We start from the raw sequence: 24,750 nt of genomic DNA on the forward strand, positions 1-24,750 counted from the left end.
GGCCGACTACCTTGGTTTGCCCGTCCAGGGTCCTTACAAGCCCGACCACTACGTAAGTGAACAACTTGAATTCGTTAATCATAGGCCTGTGGCTAACCCAATTAACAGAGGTACTAAATGTCTATATTATGGCCTCAACTGCCTTAGACGTTTGCTTCTTGTTTTGGTCTAGTTTGTCTCTCCTACCCCCTTACTCATCCACCTTCAAAAAGTGTGTATAGAAAACACAATATACCCTCCAGTCTCATTTGTATCCCGTGATCTAAGATCTCACGCATTGCATACGATACCCACTTTGAAACGACACATATTATCTTTGTCATATCTATTTTCGGTTTGCATCGGGGCTTCAACTGCCATTTTTTTCCATTATTCTTTTTTTCAGTTTTTGTTTTATTAGATCGTGGTAGAGTGGTCGGTTGGCGTAGCATAGCTGAGGAGATTGAACAACGGGTTCCACAGTCGATCATGCATGGAACTGGCGGAGAAACATTTGAAGTGCTCAGCTTATTAAGAGTGTTGCATGAGCATCTGCCAGTGGTCCTGATATGGAAAGACGCGCCTCTCTTTCTTCGCCACATGACTGTCGACGGTCCGTGCACAACGAGCACCTATTTAAAAAGTCATCGTTCACTCATCACTCTTCCTTTTCCTTCCTACCTTTCTACTTTCTATTGCCACCCAGGATGCCTATCCCTATCTTCCTGCAGAGTCTTCTCTGCCGGACAGATGCTGCCCCTCGTATTGACCCACTTCCCGCCGGATACTCGTCTACACCCCTGGCGAGGAGTGTACTTGGGCCCACATTTGTACCTCTTCAACTTCCTCCTGACGGACATATGGACCCGGATACGTTTAAGGACATCACTGAGGTGAGTTTGAAATATAACACATATGGTTATCATACTGATACGCGGTGACTGCGTAGGCAAAACTGAAGACTGATCTGGTTCTGTCGCACATGAGACTCGTGCTCGCTGCTCAGACTCAGGGTGGAAGGCGTACAACGGATACGAATGACTGGAACCTCGTGAGCCGTCCAACTTCTAACCTCCAATCTAGGGGGGTCATTGACATAACTAACATCGTCAGATCTACAACTGCATACGAGATTATTCTGAGCAAATTCTTACTCGGTGGCTCAATACTTATGCCAACCATACTGCCGCCCTTCGCCAGCTTCAGCAAGCTGGACTGTACCCACCCCAACATGTCGCATCTGGACCACACAGGGTAGGCGATCAGACAATGTACGCGCCTGTCAAATCTCGAAGCAGCCAATATGTTCCTCCGCCTCTCATACGGCAAAGCCCACTCTCCGTTGTGAGCCGTGACATCACTCCTGAAAACGCCATTGCAGCTCCTGGAACGTCAAGGATGCAGCCTATCAGTGCTCAGTCTAAAGGGGGTATCCCTCCGCCTTTGCCAGAGAAGACTAAGCCATTCCCAAGTTCTCGACCGACCTCTTCTCAATTCCCACTTGCTGATAAGCCACTTGCACCCTTGAAATATGGGGATCCAAGGCCTCGCCCTGCTTCGTGGCAAGCAATGCCTGAAACTACCGGTGCCTTGTTCAAGGCGTTGAAGAGGTTATCCGAAAGTGAAGGATTGATCCCTCAAGAGTATGCTCAGCTTCTCGAACGCGCATCCCGTCAAGAGGTATCTCCGACTGAAAATCAGCCAGCGACTGGAGACAGCATTCCTTCAAGTCCTTTACAATCGTACACCCCTGCTGGATCTGTTTCTGCGGTCAAAATTACAGACGAACACAAGAAGACTATTCGCAGAATCAGGCCGCCCTCTCGTGATACGGCCTCTCGCCATGGCGCCGATGATGGGAATAACACATATAATCACCTGAATAAAACCTCTCCGACCACTTCCAACACTCCGATCAGTTACTCCGGAAACTCAACTCCGAGATTGACACCTACAGCAGAGACGTTCTCTCAAGGAAAGGTTAACGATCAACCGATCTTCAAATGCCTCCCCACGCCGCCACCAAAAATGGACATCATTTCACTGGCCCCAACGAACTCAGTTCTCGAAACTCCTGGTCTTACCCCTCTTTCGCAGAAGGAACCATTTCCCATTCGCGAGCCTCACCCTACACCTACGGAGCTTACTCAGAGGGATTCAAAAACCTCACGGACGCCTCCTCCCAAGTCACCCGCTCGGGTTGCAGCAAATTTGGTTCGAGAAAAGGCTGCCTTGAATACTGCTCCAGAAGCTATCAGTCTTCAACCTCCAGATCACGATCTGCCACTGTATGCAAACGTCAATCCCGGCCATACTCTTCTAGCAGAGAATGAATCCGTCAACGTTCGGGCACCTTATACCGCAACATCTGAGGAAACCAAGCCTGAAATTCATATCGAAGTACCGACACCTAACAGCGTTACATCAGGTCTGACCCCACTTTCAGAAACTGAACCAATCAGTATCCGTGAACCTCACCCAACCCCCATAGATGCGGAAAGGAGGGACCTTCAAAACGCCTTGACGCCACCACCACCAAAAGCACTCAGCGCAGCTTCGACCCCATGTGGAGGATACAAAACACCTGATGGTAGCCCCGTCAAAGCGGCAATCTCGGGTTTCAAAAAACTTGTTGAGAAGGCAAAATCTTCCCGAGAGCCCGTCAGCGAACGTACAGAGGAGAATGCCAAGGCACGTAGAGTGGTACAGGAAGTCGTTGGGAGTCCCCAATTAGCGGACGTGGTGGACTGTGATGGGAAGAGCAGCGACCAGTCAAGAGGTGAACTGTAAGTAACTTAGGAAAGATGGCTCTTCACCTCATAACTTGCCAACTTTAGAGTCAGTATAAATTATAAATAACGCTGAGAAATGAAAGCAAGTGTACATATCTGAAGACTTTAACACCGAAATCATTCCTCTGTGTTGAATGGGGAGAAACCTTATACCTATAATCTAAGTCATCATTAACCGTCGTTTGACGGCTCCAACCAGCAATCTGTAGGGAATGTAATCTGTCCATGTATGTTCGCATGTTTGATCTTGACTCTAAGCTTTTCAAAAATGCCGTCACTGTCGACACAATGGAAAAGTCATTACGTTGGGAGTCCTATAGACGGTCAAGATTCCTCACTCTTGAAGCTCCTCTTCCCAGGTAGAAGTATTTCGCGCAAAAATTGATTGTCGCGGCCATCGTCTTGCTAAGAATTCTCACCCTACATCATCGAGTCTCTTGTTCAACGACTTATATCGTTGACATATCGTCATAGTGTATACAAAATAAGGGTATCGTACACTCCGTCATAATCTCGTTAACTAACGACAGGCATTGGTGTATGTGGGGTAGGAATGGAAAATTAGAAAAGATCTTCAAGGGTCATTTGCCTAATGGAGATTCAATCAGTACGGCTCATATACATAGAAGTGCGGCGATTTTGAGAAAGACATACTTCACAATATCTGTGCTGGCGACCATTTGTGTGAACTCCTCAAAAGAGAGCTTTCCATCCCTAAATAAAAATGTTGTCAGAATACTATCTTTGCCAAGCAACGTGAGACTCACCCGTCCTTGTCAGCCTCCATGATGGTTTTGTCTACAATTTGTTGCAATTGTTGGTCCTGTACGCAAATGATCAGCCCATGGCTCATCTTTGATAATCGACGATGACGCACTTTAAGGTTATTTCCGACCATTTGCTTCAACACAAGATACAGTTCACCGTTAGAGATGTAGCCGTCTCGATCCATGTCGTACACCTTGAAAGCGACTGATAAACGTATTAATCAGCATGTAATCAGGTTGTCCGAGTCTTGTCTTGACACGTACATCTCAGCTTCTCATCACGACCTCCTTTACTACTGAAAGCGCTCAAACCTCCGACAAATTCTTGGAAGTCAACCGTTCCACTTCCACTGAAAGATGTATCAGCTTTGCAATCCTCATAAATGGCGAACGTCAGCCTACGTACTCTTCATCAAAGATTGCTATCATTCGATGCGCCAAAGGGTTATTCGCGATTTGAGGGATCTGAAGAAACTCGTCTTTGTCAATCGATCCGGAACCGTCCTTGTCAAGCTTCATGAACCTCTTCTTCAACCTCATAAGCTCCGGTCCTGAGACTGAGAATAATCCCGTCAGTGATAAAAACTTGAGCAGAGGGAGACAAAAAAAAGCGGGCGACAACCGAAGTTGAAGCGTCATGAACTTACAGTTGGAGTTCTTCTCCAGAGAGTTGAACATGGAGGATTCAGCGGCACCCATTGAGATAAGATGGATCTGATGATGAAACGGTGATTAATGGGAAGGTGATAGCACAGATAAGAAGATCACAACCGAAAAAAAAAAACGGAAGATGATGATGAAAGAAGCGAATGAACCGAACGAAAGGTGATTTCGCTTCGCGTTGCGAGTTGGGTCGGCGGTTGGGGGTCTGCCGTCATCGTCGATGAGAAGTTCAAACTAGCAATTCAGAATACATCGAAGGTCATCGATTTCGGAGTAACACATTCATAACTTAGATTAGGATGAGATGTGCCAGGCCTTGCTATGCCTGCATGGTCAGCCCTCGGAATGCATGATATGCCATTGGGTAAATACGTTGACATATATACTATTAGCCTTATATTAGGTAGATTGACCTGAATGTCACGAACATCTCATTGGCTCAGTTGGTTAGAGTGTTCGCTTCACATGATTACGGATTTTAACTCGTGGCTGCTGAACGCGAAAGGTCCCCGGTTCGATCCCGGGATGGGATATACTTTTTCTTTTTTGCCCATTATTTATCATCTTCGCTGGAAACATTTTTTTTTATTTAAAATATTACATGTATGGAGCCACCGCCGATTGGAAGCGATACATTACGCATTTGCAAAGTATGGCAGTACCTGAACCTACTGGATTTGTGGAAACGAGCTCAGTTGCGAACGATCGCCGCTTTTTTCTCCTCAGGACGACAGATTTCTGACATACCCTCCATGTCTCTGTAAATTTGAAGTTCTGGATATCAAGATGAATAATACATTGTCTTCACTATCTATGGCAGCTGCAATGAAGAGCGTGTCATTACATATACATCCATTACTCGATTGATCCGTCATTCAGTGAGAAGCATCCTCAAGAGTGGCAAGATCCAAGAAGAAAGAAAAGCAGTATACTAATGCACGACGGTGAACATGATGATAAAGGTGACCACCATCAAAGTAATAGAAGGGGCGCCAATAATTACAGCATAACGGCAAGCTCGGATCATAGGATGAGAATGAGTATACCATGGGAGTTTAGTCTCCTCAACATTGGTTGAAGGAAGTACAAAGGATACGCCAGTCTCAAAATCAATAAATGCCGGCTTAGGCCGAGGTTTCGAGGGGTTGATGAACCATCCGCCAATGATCCAAATGAAGGGCATGAAGAATCCTAGGATAAAGCAAGTGATGAGAAGGGGAGATTGCCGACGGGCCGGTCGAGGATGTTCGCGGGCAATATCTGATTCGGAGGAACGAGGTAAGGGAGCGACTTCCATCTGGTATGGTTTCCATTCAGTGGGCCGAGCGAGATATTGAGAATCGAAGACCCGGGGCCATTGGGAAACGCGGATGGATTGGACGGGGACGGGAGGGCGAGGTCGTTTTACGAGACGTTCATAAGATTCCGAAAGGGCAACTGTATCGTTAGAGTCGTTGACGATGGTGGTTTCGTCTATGATGCTCCATTCGGCAGATTGGATCTAAAGAGACTTGAGTCACAGCTTGGTAAGAGTAGAAAAAATACGTACTTTATCAGAATCAAGCACAATCTCAACGAATTCGTCCTCGTTTTCGATACACCTGGTGTCTCCTTTTTCTGTGATATCCCTTTCAGCTTTGTACTGTGGAGGTGACATGGTCGAGTCTGCATATGCCGGCTGTTTATATTTCTCTCGCGTCTGCGAAGAGAGAGTCGCAGACATACAGATCGTGTTGCCAAACATGGAAACAGGTACATCAATCGGGCCATCGTGAGGAGGCAACTTGTTATACTTCGTATCATCTCGAAGAGTGGTCTCACCGTCGGTGCAGATGGAGCTGTCGTGACGGAAAAACTGCTCGAGTTTTTTGAGTTTATCGATGATATGCACACCATCCGCAGTAGTTAAGGGGGGATTATCAATTCCCATCTTGGATCCAGATCTAGCAAGGGTGTTCCTGGCAGACTTGATGAATAGCTCGACGGCCTTAACCTGGGAAGGGTCTAATGAAGCTTTGGTCGAAACAGAAGGGGGGAAATGGGAAAGAGGTCGATCGATACCAATATAGTCAAGAAGCCAGCCAAAATCATACAAGGTATAAATGCTCTGTTGAGTCCCAGGCTTGTTATCATCGGTTATAGTGATCTCAGGGACGGTAAAGGATCGATTTTTAAGGTGAAGAGACGCGTCTTTGCTAGAACCAGGAGGGATGCCAGCACTAGTTTCTTTGGCCTGTTCAACGATAGATCTTACCCAATCAATATTAAGAGGGGCAAAGAAGGGAGCGTCTGTCGTAGGCGTAAGGAGTGGAGTCTCGGGGATTGAAGTGACGGTTTCAGTAGGTGAAAGCGCAGATATATTAAAAGTAGTAGAGATAGGTTCGTCAACCAGCTCATAGCCGCTTGGGTGGTTTCGAGTGGCGGTGTAAGTTTGATAAGGGCCGGCGGATTTTGTGGAAGTAAGGTCAGGGAGCCTGCTGTAGGGTAAGAGAGGTGCTGTAGGCGAAGTCTGACTGCCTGGGGGAGACGAGTAGCTTTTGCCATGAGAGTAAGGTCGTCGAGGAGGGGTGCTCAGCTGGAATTCAGCTGGGAATGCTGGATTGTCCTCGCTGCTTCGTGAGAGTCGCACAGTGGTGGCTGGAGAGGCGTAGAATGGATCAACATAGGCGCCATAAGGTGCCAACGGCGGGATCTTCCTGTTGGCTTGAGAGTCGTGATGATCAAAAGCCTGCTTGATTTTCTGACGGCTGTTCAGCATCAAGAGGGATGAATGAAAGTAAGAAGCTTACCTTTACCCAAGGGAACATGTTGAGTAACTTATTGGATCAACTAGTTGGATCGACCAAAGACTGAAAGTTTTACTTTTACAGAGCGTTTGTATTGAGATAGACAGGCGCTCGAAGAGAGTATGCGAAGGCTTCAAAGGAGCACGGTTGGGAAGAAGAGTTTCCCAGATGAAGTATGGAAGGTAGGGAGGAGGAAAAAAAGAGGATGTCAAATGATAAAGGCGATATATTTACAGCGGACAGAGCCCCGCTGTGCGTGGTGTGTGGTGGTGTGGAAATCGTCCATGTCAAAAGTGTATGGATCGTATTTCCAATAGGTTCACGGACGTCATTCAACGCCTTAAAAAGCGGGTGTTAGGATATTGCGCGCGGAGAAGACAGCTAGAGGTGTGGACAGAGGGGATGAAGCTTGCGGTGAGAAAACGAGATGGCATTCGTTCCTCAAGTTTTTACTCCTGAGATTAGTCATTAGCAAATGGCCCCATCGCAGGGGACGGTTTGCACTCACCTGTGGCATTGCCAGCTTGTTTCCTATTGTAGCCCATTTTCCACAAACAAATCCTTGAAGTAGTATTTCTGCTGCGATACTTTACCTGCTTTTCTTGATATAAGGCTCAGCCCTCATCTTCGCCTGGGGACTCGGCTTTCATTCCCGCATTCCACATCTCTCAATAGCTATCCATGTTTTCTGGCTTATCTGAGAGACTGTGACCGATAGGTTCGTCTGCATTGGAGGTGATCATTTTGTATGTGCACACGACGTTTTGTAGCAATAACCACCACCATAGTTTGGCGCAGAATGATTACGTGATGTGAGCCGGCTAACCGTGGGAAACGCATTCCCGCACAAACATCGCAACAGAGCGGTAAAATCACACGCGAAGTCACAACGGCGTTTACAATATTGCAGTCTCCGTCTATTCTTTCTTTTCGACTCTATAATGCTCTCGTCGTACCCGAGTTGCGACGCCAAATCAATCTCTCTGGTCACCTTATAATAGAAAAACGATCAAAACTCTGGCGGAAACCTTCGCCGTACGGTCTTTACTCTATCGGCCTGGTTGTTTGCTCCGTTTGTTAGTCAGTGTTCGTTCGCCATAGTTGCTCAAGTATCGGAAGTGAGTCATCAGCCGGCGCAGAAACATGGAAAGTACTGACTATTTGGGCAAAAGACATTTATTTGGCTGCTCTATTCTTCACTTGTGCTTTCGCGACCTTTGTTTGTGTCTTATAAACTTTGCTCCAATAGTAGATCAGCAAGTCTCTTGGACAAATTGAGGTGTTTTTTGTTTGGATATTGCAAGTGAGTCAAAAGTTAGAGTCGAATATAGATACGGCTGACCATTTGATCAGAAACTGACTACTGTTCCATTTCACATTCTTCATTTTGCTTCTTTCGCCTCCAACCTATAGACTTTTTTTCAATCGTAAGCGAGCAACCCTATTCCTAGACAGAAAAACGGGCTGACGAGTACTGTTTAAATGAAGCGCAAACATGTCTGCTATGTCTTTTGACCCTCTTCCTTCTTCGACGTCTTCCAACTCTCTCCGTCGTTTTTCGCTCCCGACGACCCTTTTTACCCCCATTCCGGCCACTCTTTTCGAGCCTTCCCGGCAGCCTCGTTCCTCGGGAATGCCTCAGTCTGTGCAACTCTTCCAAGAAAAACATGCCACCGAGTTCGCCCATTTGTATGAATATGATGATGAGGCTGAGCGAGAGCGCCGCTTGCAACAAGAGCAACAGGTCCTGGAAGAGGCGAGACGTGTGGGAAGATTGATGAGGGAGAGCTTGAAAGCCAAAACCAAGGAACAGCTCGAAGTCAGAGTTGACACCCCCTTCCAACAATCCAATAAGAAAGGCAGACGTCCGTTGAGTTTATTATCGGATAGACAGCTCGAATTCCGGTCACCAGAATTGGTCCGGGTCAGCGAATGCGTCACTCCTCGTCCCGTCGAACGCACAAGGCTCATACCTCCATTGAAAGATGATATGGAGCATTTGACACCCGATTTGTCAACACCCATACTATCCGATACGTACTCTCCCGATCCTACCATCGTTACTCCTGATCAGCGAGGCTTGGGTCTTGAATTCCAACAATCGTCCACCCGTGAATCCATCCATGAAGAGCCGTCCTCCTCTTTAGCAAACACCTCTTTTCGGCACTCCACCTATTCTTGGGCGAGTTCTTTTTCCGGAGAAACGGAAGAGCTGCGAGTGGCTGCGCATTATGTGCCCCCACAGACCCCGCAGGAGGAAGAACAGGACAAGGATCACGGGGAGGAAGTTATTGACACCCCTGAAAAGACCAAGCGGCGGAGGAAGCGGATAATAGCCATCGCACACACTGTGCGACAGCTTGAAGGTATCGGCTCTAGAGAGGTTGAGGATCCTACGCTCTATCAGAAGTTGGCCAAGGCATGGAATGAAAGACCTGGATTTATGCCGCAAGAACCGGTGTGGGCACCCGACGAGCAGTCAGCGGAAGAGCGAGCCCCAAAAGTTTCCACAAACTCTGGCGCTTGGCTCGCGCCTTCGCTCGCTAACGACCTCACTCAAATCCAATCCCACTCATCCTCGAATCCTTCTACTCTTAACGACTCGCAAATATCTAGTCCATTCCGGTATTCTTTTGCCTCGAGTGCCCATGATCTCGTGGATGATGGCGGAATCGAGCGAGGTGCGCAGATCTTGAGTGAAAAGGCTTGGTTAAAGACACCGTTGTACGGCCATGACGCATTTTTTGGCGCGCACTCTCCTTCAAACCCTTACCCCAATTCATCTTTTCAACCCAAGCCCAGAGCTAGGAACAGCGGAAACTCGTTCGAGGGCGCAGGAAGCATACGGAGCCACGATGAGAAGAGTGAAGAAGAGGTCAAGATTGAAAGGGCAGAGCCTAAAAGGACGCTGAAAAGAATCCAAACCGACATCTCCAAATTACGAGCCGAAGGCACATTTGTTCCCCTCAAGCCTGAAGCAGAGGCCGGTCCGTCGGTGCCGCCTATCTTTGGCCTCGGCTTCATCGGTAATTACATGGTGTCTGTGGATAACGGGCGTCGTCCTTTGGAGATCAAGCCAGAGGAATCGGGTTTTCAGCAAGGGGAAGATGGGGTGGAGATCAGGGAGGCGAAAAAAGGGTGCAAACAACAAGGCTCGATTCATTCACTCAGCGGGATTATTCCTCAGAGCACACGTCCGGTCGAAGACGACTCTATGGAAACAATCGACCTGACTCTCGCTGCATCGCGCCCAGCGAGCTTTTACACCACCTCCGACGGTCGACGACAACAGCGCCAGCAGCTCACGCCCGGGAAAACAGACTATCCGTTCTCGAACCACTCCCAACAGCCGGATTGCTGGACCCCCTCGACTATCTCCTTACCTCAACACATCGAATACACTCTGGGTCCTCCGATCGATCTGGGAGCCCCAGTTTCTATTCCGGATCGACTGACAATGGGGATATGGCAAAAAGAGGAGGCGGAAGGGCCGGAGACGGAGGAGGGCGAGTGGCTCGAGGATTTGGATTCTTATCGTTCCTCGGCGATTTGCTCATCCCCATCCATCTCCCATCCGAGTCCCCGCCAATCTCGCCTCCAAGTACGCCCAAAGTCTATCCCGCCGACTACCCCGGTGAAGGAGCAAAAACACCCCATCTTCCCCGACATGCTGAATACACCTGCGAGAAGAAAGGAGAGGAGAAATGGAGAAGAGAGCGAGGACGAGCATCGTTCGTCAGCGAAGAGGAGACGCCAAAGCTACGACCGCTTTTATTACCGCGGTATGTCAGCGGAGGGTGGGGAGGATATCGCGGCTGTGGGGGAGGATACGGGAAGCGTTGCAGCGGGAATAACGGACAGGAGCGAAGCCATGAGAGCTGAAGTGGAGAAGGGACATACACAATCAGAAGCCGTCGCGCCAGTGACCCAGCCACACCCGACCACTAACTCAGACCTCGAGAAGGGCACCCTGTCACCTTCATCTCTACCTCGTTCGCGCACTCCTCTTGTGTTCTTTATCCTTGGCTTCTTTCTCCCCCTTCTCTGGCTTGTTGGTGGCTGGCTTCTACCCCATTCTTCCACGCAAACTCCTGAAACGGAAACCATCCCTCAAACCATTACACATTACTTGCCCCAATGGCTTTATCACTCAAATTACACTGTTCTTGCTTGCCGCATAGCATCTCTAGCATCCTTGTCATTCCTTTTGATAGCAGGTATAACTCTAGCAATCGTACTACCGCTTACTCTTTAGCCCCTACACGTGTCTGTTTTTGGTTTTCTTATTGAAGTAGCATTTTTTTTCCCCTTTCTTGGACAATTCATAAAAGTGCTTTTGGCATTAGCAGAATTGGAATATTTATTACAAGGTCGTATTTTCGAACATAAAAGCGTCCTTTTTGATAGTAGATTCTACGTGCACCCGTGCGATGTATGCAGAGTCGACACTGTTTCTCGACATGCTAGTAATTTGTAATTATTTTCAAACAGACACATATTAAACTGGACCACAGTATCATGAAGGTTGACTTATGAATCTTCACCATAAGACGAGAAGCACCAATTTTTTTAACGGGTATAGCATGCAGATGCTTTCTATTTTTGATAAAATGAACAAGCCTTCACGGAAAAGTAAGTAGCCTTTTAAAACTAGTTGACACAGTGCTATATATCTCGACGTTCGAAGAAGACAAAAGGAATTGGTATGGCGCGGAAATAAAGATGGCGAGGTGGTAGGGACGCATCGGAGGACGGAAAGTTTTGTGGGATATGAACAGGATTTACGCAACACCCTTGGTAGCACTCTTGGAAATGAGTCTAGCCTTCTCAATCTGGGCTTGACCTGTGAGGGTATTGTTAATCGATAGTTGATTAGGCTGCATAGAAAATGGGACGTACTTCGCTTGGCAAGAGCCTTCTTGTAGTCAACGATGGAGATGTCCTGCTTGGTAAGGTTGATAACCTTCTTGTCTTTGACTTCCCAAAGATCTTCGGCAACTTGAGAGATAAGTCCTGCAGATAGGAAGTTAGCATCAAACTGGTATACGAAAAGGGCAGAAGCGTACGGAAGTCGTGGGAGACGATCACAACACCGCCCTCGAACTCCTTGATAGCAGCGGCGAGAGCGTCAATAGAAGCCTTTCAAATGATTAGTAAATAATCTAAAGAGCTGACCAAGGGAAACTCACCATATCCAAATGGTTAGTAGGCTCATCGAGCAAGATGATGTGGGGGTGCTCCATGGCAAGGATAGCAAACACTACTCGGTTCCTCAAACCATCAGACAACTGGTTGATGGGGCTGGTCTGGTGAGCACCAGTGATACCGAATCGACCAATCTGCTGCCTCCAGAACTGAATGTCCTTGTCGGGGAACTTTTCGCTGTAGAGAGAAGCAATGTGCTCGACGGGAGACTTGTCGTAAGGGAGTTGATCGGCAGAGTGCTGAGAGTACTTGGCGAGCTTGAGTTGAGTGTGCTTGTTGATGGTACCCTCGACAGGTTGGAGGGCGCCGGTGATAAGATTAAGAAGGGTGGATTTACCGGTACCATTGTCACCGACAATGGCGATTCTAGAGTCCATGTCGATACCGAAAGACAAATCCTGATACAAGTAGTCCTCCTTCTTACCAGAGTAAGAGAAAGCAACGTCTGAGAAGGCGATGATAGGAGGAGGAAGCTTCTTGACGTCCTCAAAGTTGAATCTAAGCTGACGAGGTTGCTCGACCTTCTCAATCAAACCAGCAGCCTCCATCTTGTCGATAATCTTTTGCTTGGACTTGGCCTGCTTGACCAAGTTGGCATAAGTACCAGCACTAGCAATAAACTCTGTCACATTATCAGTAAAATACCGATATACACAAAATTCGACTCACTCTTAATGTGTGCGATTTCTTCCTGTTGCTTGGCGTAAGCCTTCATCTGGTTAACCTCGTTTTCGCTCTTGGTTCGAACGTAAGTGGTGTAGTTACCACCGTAGTAGACAAGCTTCTTCTTGGTGGTCAAGTCCATGATGTTGGTACAGACAGTGTCCATAAAGTCGGCAGAGTGAGAGGTCAAAATCAAGATGTGGTTGTAAGTGGAAAGGTACGCTTCGAGCCAGACGACAGCACCCAAATCCAAGTGGGACGTAGGTTCGTCCAACAACAAGACGTGAGGCTTAATGAACAAAGCACGGGCAAGAGCGACCCGCATTCGCCAACCACCAGACATGTCCTTGGTAGGCTTGGCCATCATTTGTTGAGAGAAACCGAGACCGTTCAAGATTGCACCGGCCTTGGCCTCGAACGTCGAAGGGTCCATTTCCTCGAGCTCCTCATAGATGGCGTCGAGAGCAAGCTCGTCAACGTCGTCGGCGGTAGACATGTCCTCTGCAAGCTTCTCGAGCCTCTCGACCTTCTCTCTAGCGGAGGAAACAATGTAATCGAGGGCATTGACATCGGAAGGGTCGACGGCGCCTGAGACGAGATAGATGTCGATGTGGTCGGGAATCTCAATGTCTCGGTCGGCAATGGATTGGAGGAAAGTGGACTTTCCGGAACCGTTCTCACCTAAAAGACCGTACCTACGATGCCTCAGCGCTATTAAATACCCGAAAGGAAATCGACTTACCGCTGGCCGTAGTTAAGAGCAATCTCCGCACCCTCAATCAACAGTCGACCGTGGAAAGAAAGCATATACTGATCGATCTTGATGTCTCGTCCCTTGGGATCGGAAACCAAAACACCACTCTATTAAATTATTAGCGCCATTTTTACACCCAGAAAACAGCATTCGACATACAGCACTCCTGTCGGTAGCCAAGTTGAGCTTCTTCATCTGCTCCGCGGCATCAGTAGGGTCGTCGGAAACGCTCGTGAGGGGGGTGCTGGCACCAGTGACGGAGGACTTGGAGGAGCCAGTCTTGCTCGCGGCCTTGGCGGCCTTTTCTGCTAGTCGCTTCTGTTTGGATGCGGAGGGGGCCATTTTTATAAGTAAAAAAGAGTTTTTCAGGTGAAAAAAAGAATGAGAAAGTCGAAGAACGCGGGCCAAGATACTTCTAATGAACATTTTTTAATACGCCCGCCACCCCGGATCAATACAAAAAAAATCTGACGTCAAGCAGGTGGGGGGAATTTGATTCCGCCGAGCCTCAAACGGCCATAAATCCGTTGGTTATGCATGCGTCCGTCCATAATGTTCTCTTACCCGGGTGTGCATGGCATGCTTATGGTACATGTAGGAGCTAATATACGAGATGACATGAATTTACGTGCTCCGATGTTCCCATGGGCCTTTGAAAAAGAACAAAGAAAGGGTCGCCGTCAGTCGAAGAAAGGGGTGGTGGTAGATCGATGGGGAACGCACATGGATCGGGACAAAGGTTTTTGTTGTGGGCTACCGAGTTCGTCATTTTTACGTAACTTTGCCCAAAAACATTTAGACGGACTGAGGTCACGTGTACTACCGACTACCTACTACACTGCAGTATTGGCTTATTAGACCGCACTCAGTGCTCTCAAGTAGTTGTCCTATTGCATTATTACTCTCCTTCTCACCACAATCACTTACATTATCAGATCAATCTTTTCTCATAACTGATCGCCTATTTTACTGCCTTGATGTTCGACTCTCTCTGCGAGCATGATTGCTCAATTTGCAAACCGTACAACATTATTTCACTGTCTTCCACGCGCATTACCTGCGAATACTGCTTAGATAAAGTCTGAGAGACGACGGTAGAAGGAGGATCTGAATTGAGTACAAGCAGTCTCCATCCTTGAACGGTATGGCCACAATAGAACAACAGCATGACCACAATAGAACAGTATGACCACAATATCATCGTGACTCTCGCATTGAGGTCATGTGCGATGCTGACCATCTACATTTTTCATTAGCAATCTATTGCTACCGGCGGCATGAAGCGCTATGAGGATGTATCTGAACTCGGACGAGCTTTCAATCGACGCCTATATCGATTTCATCTCCCGGAAACATATCGACGAAGTTACCAGAAAGTTTCCCAACTCAGAATATCGTAGCGAACAATGATCGCATTTGAAGAAGGCATGGCTTTCGTTGACGTGCATAACCTTAGTAGGGTCAAAATCAACAGAAAATGGCATGATTGATTCATAAGATTGCTGCTGTTGCTGGGGATATGATAGACATGAGTCAGATTTGAGATGTCTCTTCAGTAAGCTATAACGAGATCTTCTTACAGCCGGTGGTTTCTAGGTTGACGTGTTGACTATTAAGCATGTATTAGAGAAGCTATTGCCATTAATAGGCCTACGAAAGGCGGGTTAGCTATGCGAACCTATTACTATCCTCACGAGGCGCATCAATATTTGGACTTCAACGGGGCTAAATTTCGTCCATCACCGCGAATTCCGCATCAACGACGAATTCCGTCAGACAATGCCACCAAGCAAGCGACCCCGCCGACCCGCGAACAAAAGCAATAATTTCCCCCTTGTAATCGTCAGCTACACCCATCTCCTTTCAACCCCATCATGCGCCGCCATCTATTTCCTCCTGTGACGGTCGATTTCCAGCTCCGTTAAAGATCCAACTGTTCAGACCCGATCCGCGGCATTCTCCTGCCCCTAATTATCTTTTCCGCAACTTTATTGAAAAATCAGACAAGGCACTAGAACTGGTACCTGTCATGGATGAGGTGCCTGCCATAGATGCCGCTGTGAAATATCTGCCCAGATCTCCATGAACACCTTGAAAAAGATTGGAATAACTGAAAGATCGACATGGGCAAGAGTGACCTAATCAGCACGTTCAAGTGTTTTGTGGCACCAAAATGGACTCGTATTCTCAAAGATTTTCAGGGTGAGGGCGACATCAACAAATCTCTCGAGCGGAAAAGGAGCAACGGACCCAAACAACGAACCCAAAACTATCATGTACTGCGGAGAAGTGGGTCACGAAGTAACTTTTTGTCCCGAGAAGGGGAAAATACCAGCCAATGTGGGGAAAACACCAATGGACAAGCTCCTTCCCTTCCCTATCCACAATCAATATGTCCATGATTGATTTCCGTTGCGACTTCGTCAATACGACATGACAATCGATCTGGTACCTGACGCCAAACTGTGGTGCTTTCGCGCTCGTGGAGTGACAGACCCTGAACAGCAGTCGGATGGTATCCGCATGGAACGAGGCGAAGGATGGTGACGGGCATGAAACTGATTTGGGGAGGAGATTAATGAAGATCATAATGTCGCTATTGAAAGCAGTTATCCGGCTAGGACGAAGGAAGCGGATGAGGAGCAGCGATGAGGATGAAGGCTACCGGATGACCCCAGGTCCGGGCGACGAGGGAGAGCATGGCGGAATTTTTTTTCCAGCAAGGACTTATTAATATTAATAAAGGACCATTTCAATATGCTGGGATGTGCTATTTCCTTAGTATCCTCGCCTAGGCCATCTCAATCACCAACAAAGGATCAAGTTTACTCTACTTACAGCAGTTCATAGCCTGTCTTGAATGCTAAGGAAATGGCTGTGTCAAGCATGTTGACACCATTAATGTTCAGAATTTGACAATAACTTGGCGAAAATTAGTTCCTCGACGCAGGGATCATGTATCAAATTCCATCTGCGAGTCCTCCCATGGTTGATGACGCATTGCACACCCATCCAGCCATCCTGGGTCTTTGGAGCAGGTATAGCTCAGCCATATATAAGTGGTCAGTGCAAAAGATGTTTATTTCTGTGAAGTAAGTAATCCAACTACTACTTCGTTTTCTAAAAGGGGAACTTATGCCAGCATTTTACAGGCCAATGAGCTTTCTGCGCTGTGGGCTTATTTGTGATTCAACTATCTCATGCAATGACGGGGTAGCTATGGACTTGGTCTGCACACCTCTAATTTGTTAGTTATGTATGTGCCTATTGTTGTATGAGCGAGCAAATGGGGACAATGGGAGGGGGCCGGAGATTCAGAGAGAGGCCCTTTGTGGCGTGACTGGTTTCATGTCTTCCATTAGATTCTATTACAGTTCTTTCCTTCCCTTTGAGTCTTCATAGACATCTCACAATACCTATTATGTTGCATAGGGAAAGTGGAAAGAAATGTACAGCAGAAAGAAACAGAAGAGCCACGACCTTGGCTCTTTCTCTCCCCCCACCCACGCGATTGCTGACCAATTACGGCCCTATGCCACTAACCGGCCCTAGCCCTCCATTGTTACCCACAATGGACTTCATGCTTCTAGGGAAGACAGATGATATATATATGTTGGGTAATAAAATGGTGGATGAAGTCACAAATTCGGGTGCCAATCAGTCAGGTACACTTGACACTCAGAGGGACATTGATGATTCCTAAAAGCCGACAATTCTCCTTATGTATCTCCTTTGCTATTGTACCATTGGTGTCGGCGAAGGTTATATGGGTTAAGGAACGTCCTTGGGGGACACATAAACGGACGGAGAACGAACGAAGATTAGATGTTGTCTGTTGCGCGCGGGCAAGCAACAAAATCCATCTCATTTACGTAACTCCTCCGGCCTCGCCTTCCGACCATGCCTCCACCATCGCCATCCATTTGGGATGCTGCTGGTCTGGTGAATAAAATTACGAGGCATGATTTTGAAATGGCATTTCATCTCCAAATCATATCGCAGCAGTGACAATGTCCCAGGATATACCAGAAGAAGATGTCTCTCGCATTTTGTTTCACCTCCAGCTTCCTCCATCCGATTTTCTCCCTCTTCCACCTCTCCAGTTCCTCCGAGCATATCTCCATCTTCTCCCACCGTCTCTTCTGGAACCATTCGCTATCATTCCACCCAAAACACGCACTTTAATCCCATCCATCAAGCGCCGAAGGCTCATTCATTCCACCACACATCCATCATTCCTCACTGCCTCTCAAGGAAGGCTCCGTTGGCCTCTCCTTTGGGAACGCATGGGCGGCGATCCATTCGCTCCGATCAGCGAGAGCGCTGAGGAAGAAGCGGCATGGGCAGAGTCATCATTTATGAAAGGAACTGCTGGGAACCAGCAGGTGAGAAAGCTTGGAGGGTTTTTGAGGTTGATGGAGGAAGAGAGGGAGGCAGAGGATGTGAGAGCTGCAAAACGAATGGAGAGACGCTTAGATCAAGAAGGGGAAGAGTTTGAAGAGGAAAGCGATGAGGAGGAAGAGCGGTTCGGAGCAAACCAACGGCCCCAGATGGCAGAAGATCAACAAGAAGTTGAGCTTGCGTTCGAGAAGCGTTTGCTAGAACTTTTCCTCGATGGTCTAGACGTAAATGCCTGTTTTTCTTACCAGATCAATCAGCTGATTACATCCGATTCGTATCACTATAGACAATAGACTATTCCCCGATAGACTTTGTGGATCCTCCGGGAGGAGATCCTATAGCTCAACGAGACGCCGAAGATAGGTATTTTGACGATGAAGAACCGAGTCAAACGCCCAACGGGACGACGCAAGGCGAAGGTCTGAGAGGACGAGAGATGATGGTTGATGAGGATAAGACGGCTCAGAATGGTCAGGGAGATTATGATTACTAGATTGCACTATATTAGTATCTTTGGATGATCATTAATAAATACAATCATTACTATAAACATCAAAAATACACCTCGATTCCTTTATAGAGATAGTGAGGAGCTCTTGGCCGACGGTCCAGGGTTACGTCCCTCAACCACATATCTGGCCGATGATCAGAGCCTTCCTATTCTCATAGACAATAGGCTATATCAGATCCCCTTGGACCATGTCCAATCTCAGTGACTGAATGGTACAGGCTTGAGGACTGTTGTTTAGGGAATAAGACCCGCTCGAAGCATTGTCAAGCGCCATAGTATCGTCATCTGCACTTTGCTCGATCAACAGATCAGCAATTGCCGCTACAAATACCAATACATAAAGACGTATACTTCAGTTCCTTCTCGAAACGACAAGACTACAAGACCCTCATGGTACATCGTCCACTCCCTAGTTAGAAATGTTCACTCAGTTCAGAAAAGGCAAGACCTCTGCCAGATACATGACCCGTCCGTTCACCCCGTCCTTCTCCGCCAAGACCTCTACATCTCCAGGTCGGACCCTCCATCCCCCCTTGGCACTCTCATCTTTCACGAACTCTACTGAAAAGTTCGGAAGGAGGGTAGGCAAAGTACCTTCGCGGGGCGTTCCCTATTTTGACAAAGAATTGAGAATTGTAAGTCATACAAGTCAAGAGTGATGACGACAAATAAAAAGAAGAACGTACGTCAATAATGTGAGCACTAATAAACTTGAGAGCTGCGTCTTCTGGCGTCTGACCGGGAGATTGGTGCCTATCATATTACAAAAGCCATCATTAGCACTCTGCCTCTGCTCGAGATTTCGCAAATGGAAAGGCGAAAGATGACTCACGGTTTTTTTTCAAGCGCCAAGATGGCTTTATCGACGGGGACCAATACTGTCGAGCTCTTCAGCTTTGACTCCAGTCTCTTGGCCTTAATCACAAGTCAGCAAAGGAGCAAAGATCGGCACCCAATATTATTAAACGATGAGGCAGGATGAAGAGTGGGCGTGGAGGTGGAACACAGGAGACAACATACAATCTCGACGCTGTCTCTAGCATAACTCCACCACAGACTCGCTGTACGCTCAGTCGTCAACATATCTGCAACGGTAGGCCCCGTGGTCACATCCACTCCAACATTGACATCATGATCACGAGAGCCTCCCGAACCAAGAATAACATCCACTAAACTCCCTTCCTCTCTTGTCAGCCCCCCTGCATTCCCTTCTCCTCGGACCTTATCTCCATTACCTGAAAAAGATACTTGGGAGTGGTCTTTCCTATTGTCAATGGAGTCGGAGGAAGTAGATGACCGATTATACGCTTCAGGCTGGAGCATGGCGAACGTTGAAGAGCCCACAGTCGCTAGGAGCAGGAAGCCAGCGGTAATAGTTCGGAGTTTCGGGCTTAGCATCCTTTTGTTATTGTTATGGTACCTCTGGTTGATCAGCGGATAATTACAAGTTCAAAAACAATGCCTGAACTGAGATAAAAATTATCGATCGAGATGACGGTGTGACGTGTGAGACTGGAGTTGATGAAGGAGGCAAAAACAAAAAGAAGCGGGAATTTGGTCCTGACATCATGAAGTGGGGAGGTGGAGATATGCACCATAAGCAAAAAGTGTGGCGCCACCCGGGATCGAACCAGGGACCGCACGATTTGATTCTTGATGAACTTCAGTCGTGCGCTCTCCCAACTGAGCTATGTCGCCTTCTTGGTTTCTTCTTTTCTTACATTCTATGTTAGTTGAAGTCCATGTTCTTATGCATGAAGCTTCCACACCTCTGCTCCGCCACAAACGGAAATACTCGGTCTTATACCTTGCGGCCGAGGCAGTCTCTCGCCCTCCCTGTGCCCGCTCTGGTGCATCTCAGAGCTTGTCCTACTTACAACTTCAGCACCAACAATATCACATCACCCAAAATGTCTTCTACCTGGAGAGAGTTCATGTCGTGAGTGCAGAAACAATCGGAGAAAAGCAGAAATCGGAGGAACGGTGCTGACGGTAGGACTCAACTCTATCGACGTATCCCATCTTCGCTACCTTCAATCCAATTGCCCATCCATTCCATCACACATCCAAACAGTTGGAACAAGTACACCTCTATCGCCTCTCGTGCCCTTCGACAGGCTCTCAATGAGACCGACCGTGTCGCCGCTGAAAAGCGTGCCATCATTGGCGTGTAAGTAACTCGTTTTCCTTTTCGGCAGCGCGAAACCTTTATCGGTTGGGATTACGCCGGCAAAAAAGGTGCTGGGAGGGAAATGAGGGAAATATGGCTGATATTGTGGGTAGGCGATACCAACTCTGGGAGAACGGTCAGTCTGGCGAGTCCAACTATGTTGTCCCCCCTCCCAAGGAGGCTAAAACTTCTGGCAAACCGTCCGTCTAAATCGAAGCACAAAAGGCAGAGAATGATGGAAGGATAGAAAGAAGGAGTAGAAAAAAATGCATGAAATGGTTTGATGAGGTTTCCCGGTGAGGTGGATGTGGTCGGAAAAACAGAGGTTAATTTGAGGGCTTGAATAGAAAAATCCAGGAACTGGGAGGATTGATGTTTGCAGAGCGTAAGACAGGTGCTGGATAACGATTTGATTGGTACGGCGACATAGCGGACGGCTTTAAAAGCGTTCGTCAACCAAATGACTGAATCAACAGAGCGCATCATCGACACAAGGCTTCAAATGGTCAGCAATTATTAGCAGAGCGTAGTTTCTAACCTTCCCATGTTCGTCATATTATCACTTACCTTTGCCCCTACTGCCACTCGGCGAAGGTCTCAATATCACCGTCAAATTGCCGTCAGGGATAAAGATGGGATCAGTGGTATCAACTGACGACTCTTACCTGCGGACTGCAACACCTTGCGGATTGCGGCATCACGTTTCTCACCTTTCTCGTCTAGATTTATCATCACTCCGTTTACAGAGATGCGGTCAGTATGGATAGACTCATTCTCAGAGGTGCCCGAGATTAGGATCAACCACGATGGGACCGCTTCTGTCCACGTGGCTCACAGCCTTCACACCAACTATTAACCAGCCGGTAGTCTTTCATTGAGTCTATGTTCTGCCACATCGTGTGAAGCTCCCATCATATCGCCCGATCTACCTGCCTTCCTCGAACTTGGAGATTTACAAGAGTATCCCAACCTCGGACTTGGCAATGACTCGAGAGAAACTCACTTGGTGGACCTGGCTTCTGATGCTCAAAACCCTTCGAAGAACGCTGAAACTTGTGGTTAATGGCCACGAAACATGCCAGGAACGAAGGTGCGGCAACTCGAAAGGAGCTATCTCAAATACAAAGGTTTTTTTTTTCGCATGCAGTCACTAAGCCGCGTGGTTAATTTATCATCAAGGGTAAGCTTCAACCATCCACTACTGGTTGAGTCCATGTTTTGATACCAAAGCGAACCGCACAAAAGATGTGTCATTTGTCAGATCGACTAACTGTCTATATCAATGCCACGAGGATGTCGCTTTCAAGTTTTCCCTTTTTTATCCTTTTGGGTTTCCTCATTCTCCATTTCTCCTCTCCATCTATCAACATAACGTCCCCACCCCAGCATTCCGCTCCATGCAATCTTCAATTACCCTGGTCCTGTCGGCGTTACTCCTCATCATTTCCTTTTTCCAAATCTTCGCATTTGGCTTCAACACCAGGGTATTGCCATCCTCGATGAGGACTTCATCGCCCGAACTTCACCTGGTATAGCACTCTACATTAATCCTTTTTTCCCTCTAGACTTTGATTATTGGGAAAGGGATTCTGCTGTCAAGGCGGAGCCAATTGCGAGGAAAGGGATTGATGAGTCTCGAACAACAACGCCTGCTGGCATGGAGATGCTGTAAAAAAAGTATAGCTTTGGATCCTTTATAAATGTATATGACGATATGTAATTGCAATTATCTGTTGAATTGTACAGTAAAAGTCAACTTCATGCAACCCGGCGCCGGGATCGCATTTCTGTCTATTTCGTTTTGTTCATTCTTGACCTGTCACCTCCCATTTTTTCAAGATCGCGCACAATCTTTCAACCAAGTCTTATTATCTATCATTCTGCAATTGTAACCCCATGGGTGTCGAACTTCGTGGGCGCCAGTCGTGATGGAAAACCGACAGGTTAAAGATCACGGTGGTGGTCGTCCTATCGTTCCACATTTTTGCTGTTTAGTTCGTAATCTCAATCATCTCTAACTGCTTGTTTGCTATTCTTTCTCTAATTGACAGTGCAAATAATACTGCTCGGTTTAAGGGTGCGGTACTAGAATGCGGTACTCGATCTTTCCATCAAGCAGCCAAAAACCTGTTGTCAAACATCGCAAAAGTCTCAGGTAACTACTATTAGGCTGGACCAATCTCGTTGCTGTTTTGTAGTCAACTTTCTATATCGTGCCATGGGATAGACGCCACTAGGTGCTGTGCTTTGATAGAGTTAAAGTAAGTCAACCATATCATGGATTACATCCTGATGACATGACTTGCCGCCAATCGGTGCTGTATTGTTCAGCTTGATGTAACAAATCTAAAAATGAGCTAGGGACTTTTCGAACAACTTGTCATACAGATAGCTCATTATGCATTAATTAATTAATTTTCTAGGTCATAATCTATATAAAAATGCACATCTAGATATCCCAGATAGCAGGCCTGCTGAACATCTACGACATAATCTTCTCACGGATGTCCTTCATTTCTTAAGCCCATCGACCAAGTAACGCCATGAGACCGGAACCTAAAAGCATACAGCAGAAGACATAAGCCAACTTCGAGTTGCTCGACTTCATCATCCTGGGGTTTAACAACACCTCATGGGCGAGCAATTCGACGAGACCGGTGTAAAGCAAGATACCAGCCGAAGTGGCATCGAGGACACCTGAAATGATGTTGGCTTTCGCACCGTTACCGTTGTAGGTGGATCGAACACCGAGACCGATGGCGACGCCAACAGGTGTGCATAGAGAGTAGAAAATGGCGGCGGCGTACCGCGTCCACCACAAATTTTCGGGAAGAGTGAGGATTGAGAGACGGGAGCCGAGACCGAGACCTTCGAACATTTGGTGGAAGATGATGACAATAAAAAGGGTAACGAAGGATTCGTCGACAGCGAGAGTAAGACCGATGATAACACTGGGAGAATAAGTCAATGCATGCTAGACGCAATAGCTTTTTGAGGAAAACTCACGAGTGAAGAACGACACCGAATTCCAAAACTGCAACGGCGATAAGCTGAGCAGCAGCCTCAGCTTGACTAGGAAGCTGGTTCACAGTCGAGACATCAGAGGCAGACTCCGCATCCTTGCCCTTCTCGCCCGACGATGTGCGATGATGTCCGTGAGGATGAGAGGTGATGTTGGAATGGTCGGGATGAATGTGATGGTCGGGAGCAGGGGCAGTGACATCCACGCCAAGAGGAGGTTCGTGATCGTGGGTGTGCGCGTGCGCATCAGTCTCGTCGTGAGCGTGGGAGCCTTGCGGAAGATGTCAGCTAATGTCGGCTTCGCGAGGACACAAAGGAGACACACTATAGTTGATGCCCAATCGCTGAAGTCGCCGTGTACCCGCTCGATAAGCGGCGACTTCAGCAAAGAAGATGAAGTACACAGCAGCCATAACGATGGCAGGTGCCCAATCCTATGTTAAATGCGATCAGCGGGAAGCACTTCTGTATAAAAACTAAGATCGACTCACATAGTCCTCCCATGCGCCTGACAGACACTCTGAAGTCAACTCTTCCCATGCTGGTGCTAATAGATGTATAAACGCTGTTGCTATGATTACACCTGAACCGAAGTATTTGGCAAAACTGCATAAATCCTATCAGTCGCGACGTCTTTAGAACACGGGAAGGATATTTCAACTCACTCGAACACCGGCCTTGGAACGAAACTGCTTTGTCTCAAGATGATAGGGAGTACAGTGCCAATCACTGACGTAACCAATATGATGAAGATGGACCCAATCCGCAATCCAAAGTGAGATTCACTGTTGTCAATGGCACAGGCGTCCACATCAGCGGCATCGTCGGACATGTTGTATGGTGTTTTTGTGGTCGTAAAAAGCGGAGGCGGAGTGGAGAGCTACCAAGATGGTTCTTTCAATACAAAGTCCGGAAGGTGAGTTTGATTGTGAAAATATATGATTTATATATGATTATGCAGTTACAGTATGCGTGTCTACACGTTTAGCAAAAAGAAAAAAAGCGACTCTCAGCATCCTCATTTCTGCAAAAAGGGGA

At 47.3% G+C, this 24,750-nt stretch overlaps 10 protein-coding genes and 2 non-coding genes across 12 annotated transcripts in view; 6 read left to right on the plus strand and 6 right to left on the minus strand.

The window, feature by feature from the left end:
- CND00240 (adenosylhomocysteinase, putative) overlaps positions 1-490 on the plus strand; it is a 2,129-nt gene extending 1,639 nt beyond the window's left edge. The window contains exons 6-7 of the mRNA XM_570337.1: positions 1-52; positions 109-490. The exon at positions 1-52 is cut by the window's left edge and continues 169 nt beyond it. Of these exons, the coding sequence (XP_570337.1) occupies positions 1-52; positions 109-117 (61 nt within the window). The 3' untranslated portion in view covers positions 118-490. The remainder of the gene's footprint in view (positions 53-108) is intronic.
- Positions 491-633: 143 nt separating this feature from the next.
- On the plus strand, positions 634-3,001 carry CND00250 (hypothetical protein). Its single transcript, XM_024656934.1, has 3 exons — positions 634-872; positions 929-1,030; positions 1,093-3,001. Exons 1-3 carry the CDS (start codon positions 687-689, stop codon positions 2,767-2,769), a joined length of 1,965 nt encoding a protein of 654 aa, XP_024512696.1. The 5' UTR covers positions 634-686; the 3' UTR covers positions 2,770-3,001.
- Positions 2,216-4,333, minus strand: CND00260 (calcium-dependent protein serine/threonine phosphatase, putative). Its single transcript, XM_024656935.1, has 8 exons — positions 4,186-4,333; positions 3,945-4,095; positions 3,803-3,888; positions 3,649-3,743; positions 3,539-3,594; positions 3,426-3,485; positions 2,864-3,360; positions 2,216-2,802 (listed from the first exon to the last, which is right to left on the minus strand). The coding sequence occupies exons 1-7, from the start codon at positions 4,235-4,237 to the stop codon at positions 3,333-3,335; spliced, it is 528 nt and encodes a 175-aa protein (XP_024512695.1). The 5' UTR covers positions 4,238-4,333; the 3' UTR covers positions 2,216-2,802; positions 2,864-3,332.
- A 296-nt stretch (positions 4,334-4,629) lies between these two features.
- On the plus strand, positions 4,630-4,734 carry CND00270. Its single transcript has one exon. It is a non-coding gene; the product is annotated as a tRNA-Val (tRNA).
- Positions 4,735-5,002: 268 nt separating this feature from the next.
- Positions 5,003-7,744, minus strand: CND00280 (hypothetical protein). Its single transcript, XM_024656936.1, has 4 exons — positions 7,496-7,744; positions 6,991-7,442; positions 5,751-6,941; positions 5,003-5,702 (listed from the first exon to the last, which is right to left on the minus strand). Exons 2-4 carry the CDS (start codon positions 7,006-7,008, stop codon positions 5,133-5,135), a joined length of 1,779 nt encoding a protein of 592 aa, XP_024512804.1. The 5' UTR covers positions 7,009-7,442; positions 7,496-7,744; the 3' UTR covers positions 5,003-5,132.
- A 165-nt stretch (positions 7,745-7,909) lies between these two features.
- Positions 7,910-11,452, plus strand: CND00290 (expressed protein). Its single transcript, XM_570497.2, has 4 exons — positions 7,910-8,105; positions 8,160-8,290; positions 8,341-8,414; positions 8,476-11,452. The coding sequence occupies exon 4, from the start codon at positions 8,483-8,485 to the stop codon at positions 11,240-11,242; it is 2,760 nt and encodes a 919-aa protein (XP_570497.1). The 5' UTR covers positions 7,910-8,105; positions 8,160-8,290; positions 8,341-8,414; positions 8,476-8,482; the 3' UTR covers positions 11,243-11,452.
- A 97-nt stretch (positions 11,453-11,549) lies between these two features.
- CND00300 (ATP-binding cassette (ABC) transporter, putative) lies at positions 11,550-13,993 on the minus strand. Its single transcript, XM_570375.2, has 7 exons — positions 13,769-13,993; positions 13,598-13,716; positions 12,862-13,550; positions 12,177-12,814; positions 12,054-12,126; positions 11,887-12,000; positions 11,550-11,830 (listed from the first exon to the last, which is right to left on the minus strand). The coding sequence occupies exons 1-7, from the start codon at positions 13,949-13,951 to the stop codon at positions 11,769-11,771; spliced, it is 1,878 nt and encodes a 625-aa protein (XP_570375.1). The 5' UTR covers positions 13,952-13,993; the 3' UTR covers positions 11,550-11,768.
- A 3,583-nt stretch (positions 13,994-17,576) lies between these two features.
- Positions 17,577-18,533, plus strand: CND00310 (conserved hypothetical protein). Its single transcript, XM_570331.2, has 2 exons — positions 17,577-18,234; positions 18,297-18,533. Exons 1-2 carry the CDS (start codon positions 17,620-17,622, stop codon positions 18,501-18,503), a joined length of 822 nt encoding a protein of 273 aa, XP_570331.2. The 5' UTR covers positions 17,577-17,619; the 3' UTR covers positions 18,504-18,533.
- Positions 18,534-18,790: 257 nt separating this feature from the next.
- On the minus strand, positions 18,791-20,044 carry CND00320 (expressed protein). The gene is made up of 4 exons (XM_570372.2): positions 19,542-20,044; positions 19,354-19,436; positions 19,208-19,274; positions 18,791-19,131 (listed from the first exon to the last, which is right to left on the minus strand). The coding sequence occupies exons 1-4, from the start codon at positions 19,917-19,919 to the stop codon at positions 18,949-18,951; spliced, it is 711 nt and encodes a 236-aa protein (XP_570372.1). The 5' UTR covers positions 19,920-20,044; the 3' UTR covers positions 18,791-18,948.
- An 87-nt stretch (positions 20,045-20,131) lies between these two features.
- On the minus strand, positions 20,132-20,219 carry CND00330. Its single transcript has one exon. It is a non-coding gene; the product is annotated as a tRNA-Phe (tRNA).
- A 151-nt stretch (positions 20,220-20,370) lies between these two features.
- CND00340 (expressed protein) lies at positions 20,371-22,413 on the plus strand. The gene is made up of 3 exons (XM_570369.2): positions 20,371-20,460; positions 20,596-20,691; positions 20,805-22,413. Exons 1-3 carry the CDS (start codon positions 20,432-20,434, stop codon positions 20,899-20,901), a joined length of 222 nt encoding a protein of 73 aa, XP_570369.1. The 5' UTR covers positions 20,371-20,431; the 3' UTR covers positions 20,902-22,413.
- A 659-nt stretch (positions 22,414-23,072) lies between these two features.
- On the minus strand, positions 23,073-24,686 carry CND00350 (low-affinity zinc ion transporter, putative). The gene is made up of 5 exons (XM_570392.2): positions 24,378-24,686; positions 24,204-24,318; positions 24,038-24,146; positions 23,698-23,983; positions 23,073-23,642 (listed from the first exon to the last, which is right to left on the minus strand). The coding sequence occupies exons 1-5, from the start codon at positions 24,542-24,544 to the stop codon at positions 23,210-23,212; spliced, it is 1,110 nt and encodes a 369-aa protein (XP_570392.1). The 5' UTR covers positions 24,545-24,686; the 3' UTR covers positions 23,073-23,209.
- Positions 24,687-24,750: the final 64 nt, after the last annotated feature.

Source organism: Cryptococcus neoformans (genome assembly GCF_000091045.1).
Source record: "Cryptococcus neoformans var. neoformans JEC21 chromosome 4 sequence".
Classification (NCBI taxonomy): Eukaryota; Fungi; Basidiomycota; class Tremellomycetes; order Tremellales; family Cryptococcaceae; genus Cryptococcus; species Cryptococcus deneoformans.

Coding starts and splice junctions, on each gene's coding strand:
- CND00250 (XM_024656934.1), top strand. CDS start 687: ATGCCTATCCCTATCTTCCTGCAGAGTCTTCTCTGCCGGACAGATGCT. Junction 873..928: donor CGTTTAAGGACATCACTGAG/GTGAGTTTGAAA, acceptor GTGACTGCGTAG/GCAAAACTGAAGACTGATCT. Junction 1,031..1,092: donor ATACGAATGACTGGAACCTC/GTGAGCCGTCCA, acceptor TAACATCGTCAG/ATCTACAACTGCATACGAGA.
- CND00260 (XM_024656935.1), bottom strand. CDS start 4,237: ATGGGTGCCGCTGAATCCTCCATGTTCAACTCTCTGGAGAAGAACTCC. Junction 3,486..3,538: donor ATGGAGGCTGACAAGGACGG/GTGAGTCTCACG, acceptor ATTTTTATTTAG/GGATGGAAAGCTCTCTTTTG. Junction 3,361..3,425: donor GCCAGCACAGATATTGTGAA/GTATGTCTTTCT, acceptor AATCTCCATTAG/GCAAATGACCCTTGAAGATC.
- CND00280 (XM_024656936.1), bottom strand. Junction 5,703..5,750: donor TTGTGCTTGATTCTGATAAA/GTACGTATTTTT, acceptor AAGTCTCTTTAG/ATCCAATCTGCCGAATGGAG.
- CND00290 (XM_570497.2), top strand. CDS start 8,483: ATGTCTGCTATGTCTTTTGACCCTCTTCCTTCTTCGACGTCTTCCAAC.
- CND00300 (XM_570375.2), bottom strand. CDS start 13,951: ATGGCCCCCTCCGCATCCAAACAGAAGCGACTAGCAGAAAAGGCCGCC. Junction 13,717..13,768: donor TGGCTACCGACAGGAGTGCT/GTATGTCGAATG, acceptor ATAATTTAATAG/AGTGGTGTTTTGGTTTCCGA. Junction 12,127..12,176: donor CTACTAACCATTTGGATATG/GTGAGTTTCCCT, acceptor ATCATTTGAAAG/GCTTCTATTGACGCTCTCGC.
- CND00310 (XM_570331.2), top strand. CDS start 17,620: ATGTCCCAGGATATACCAGAAGAAGATGTCTCTCGCATTTTGTTTCAC. Junction 18,235..18,296: donor TTTTCCTCGATGGTCTAGAC/GTAAATGCCTGT, acceptor GTATCACTATAG/ACAATAGACTATTCCCCGAT.
- CND00320 (XM_570372.2), bottom strand. CDS start 19,919: ATGCTAAGCCCGAAACTCCGAACTATTACCGCTGGCTTCCTGCTCCTA. Junction 19,437..19,541: donor CTAGAGACAGCGTCGAGATT/GTATGTTGTCTC, acceptor CTTGTGATTAAG/GCCAAGAGACTGGAGTCAAA. Junction 19,132..19,207: donor TTAGTGCTCACATTATTGAC/GTACGTTCTTCT, acceptor TTGTCAAAATAG/GGAACGCCCCGCGAAGGTAC.
- CND00340 (XM_570369.2), top strand. CDS start 20,432: ATGTCTTCTACCTGGAGAGAGTTCATGTC. Junction 20,461..20,595: donor ACCTGGAGAGAGTTCATGTC/GTGAGTGCAGAA, acceptor ACATCCAAACAG/TTGGAACAAGTACACCTCTA. Junction 20,692..20,804: donor AAGCGTGCCATCATTGGCGT/GTAAGTAACTCG, acceptor TATTGTGGGTAG/GCGATACCAACTCTGGGAGA.
- CND00350 (XM_570392.2), bottom strand. CDS start 24,544: ATGTCCGACGATGCCGCTGATGTGGACGCCTGTGCCATTGACAACAGT. Junction 24,319..24,377: donor GTTCCAAGGCCGGTGTTCGA/GTGAGTTGAAAT, acceptor GGATTTATGCAG/TTTTGCCAAATACTTCGGTT. Junction 23,984..24,037: donor GCGATTGGGCATCAACTATA/GTGTGTCTCCTT, acceptor ATCTTCCGCAAG/GCTCCCACGCTCACGACGAG.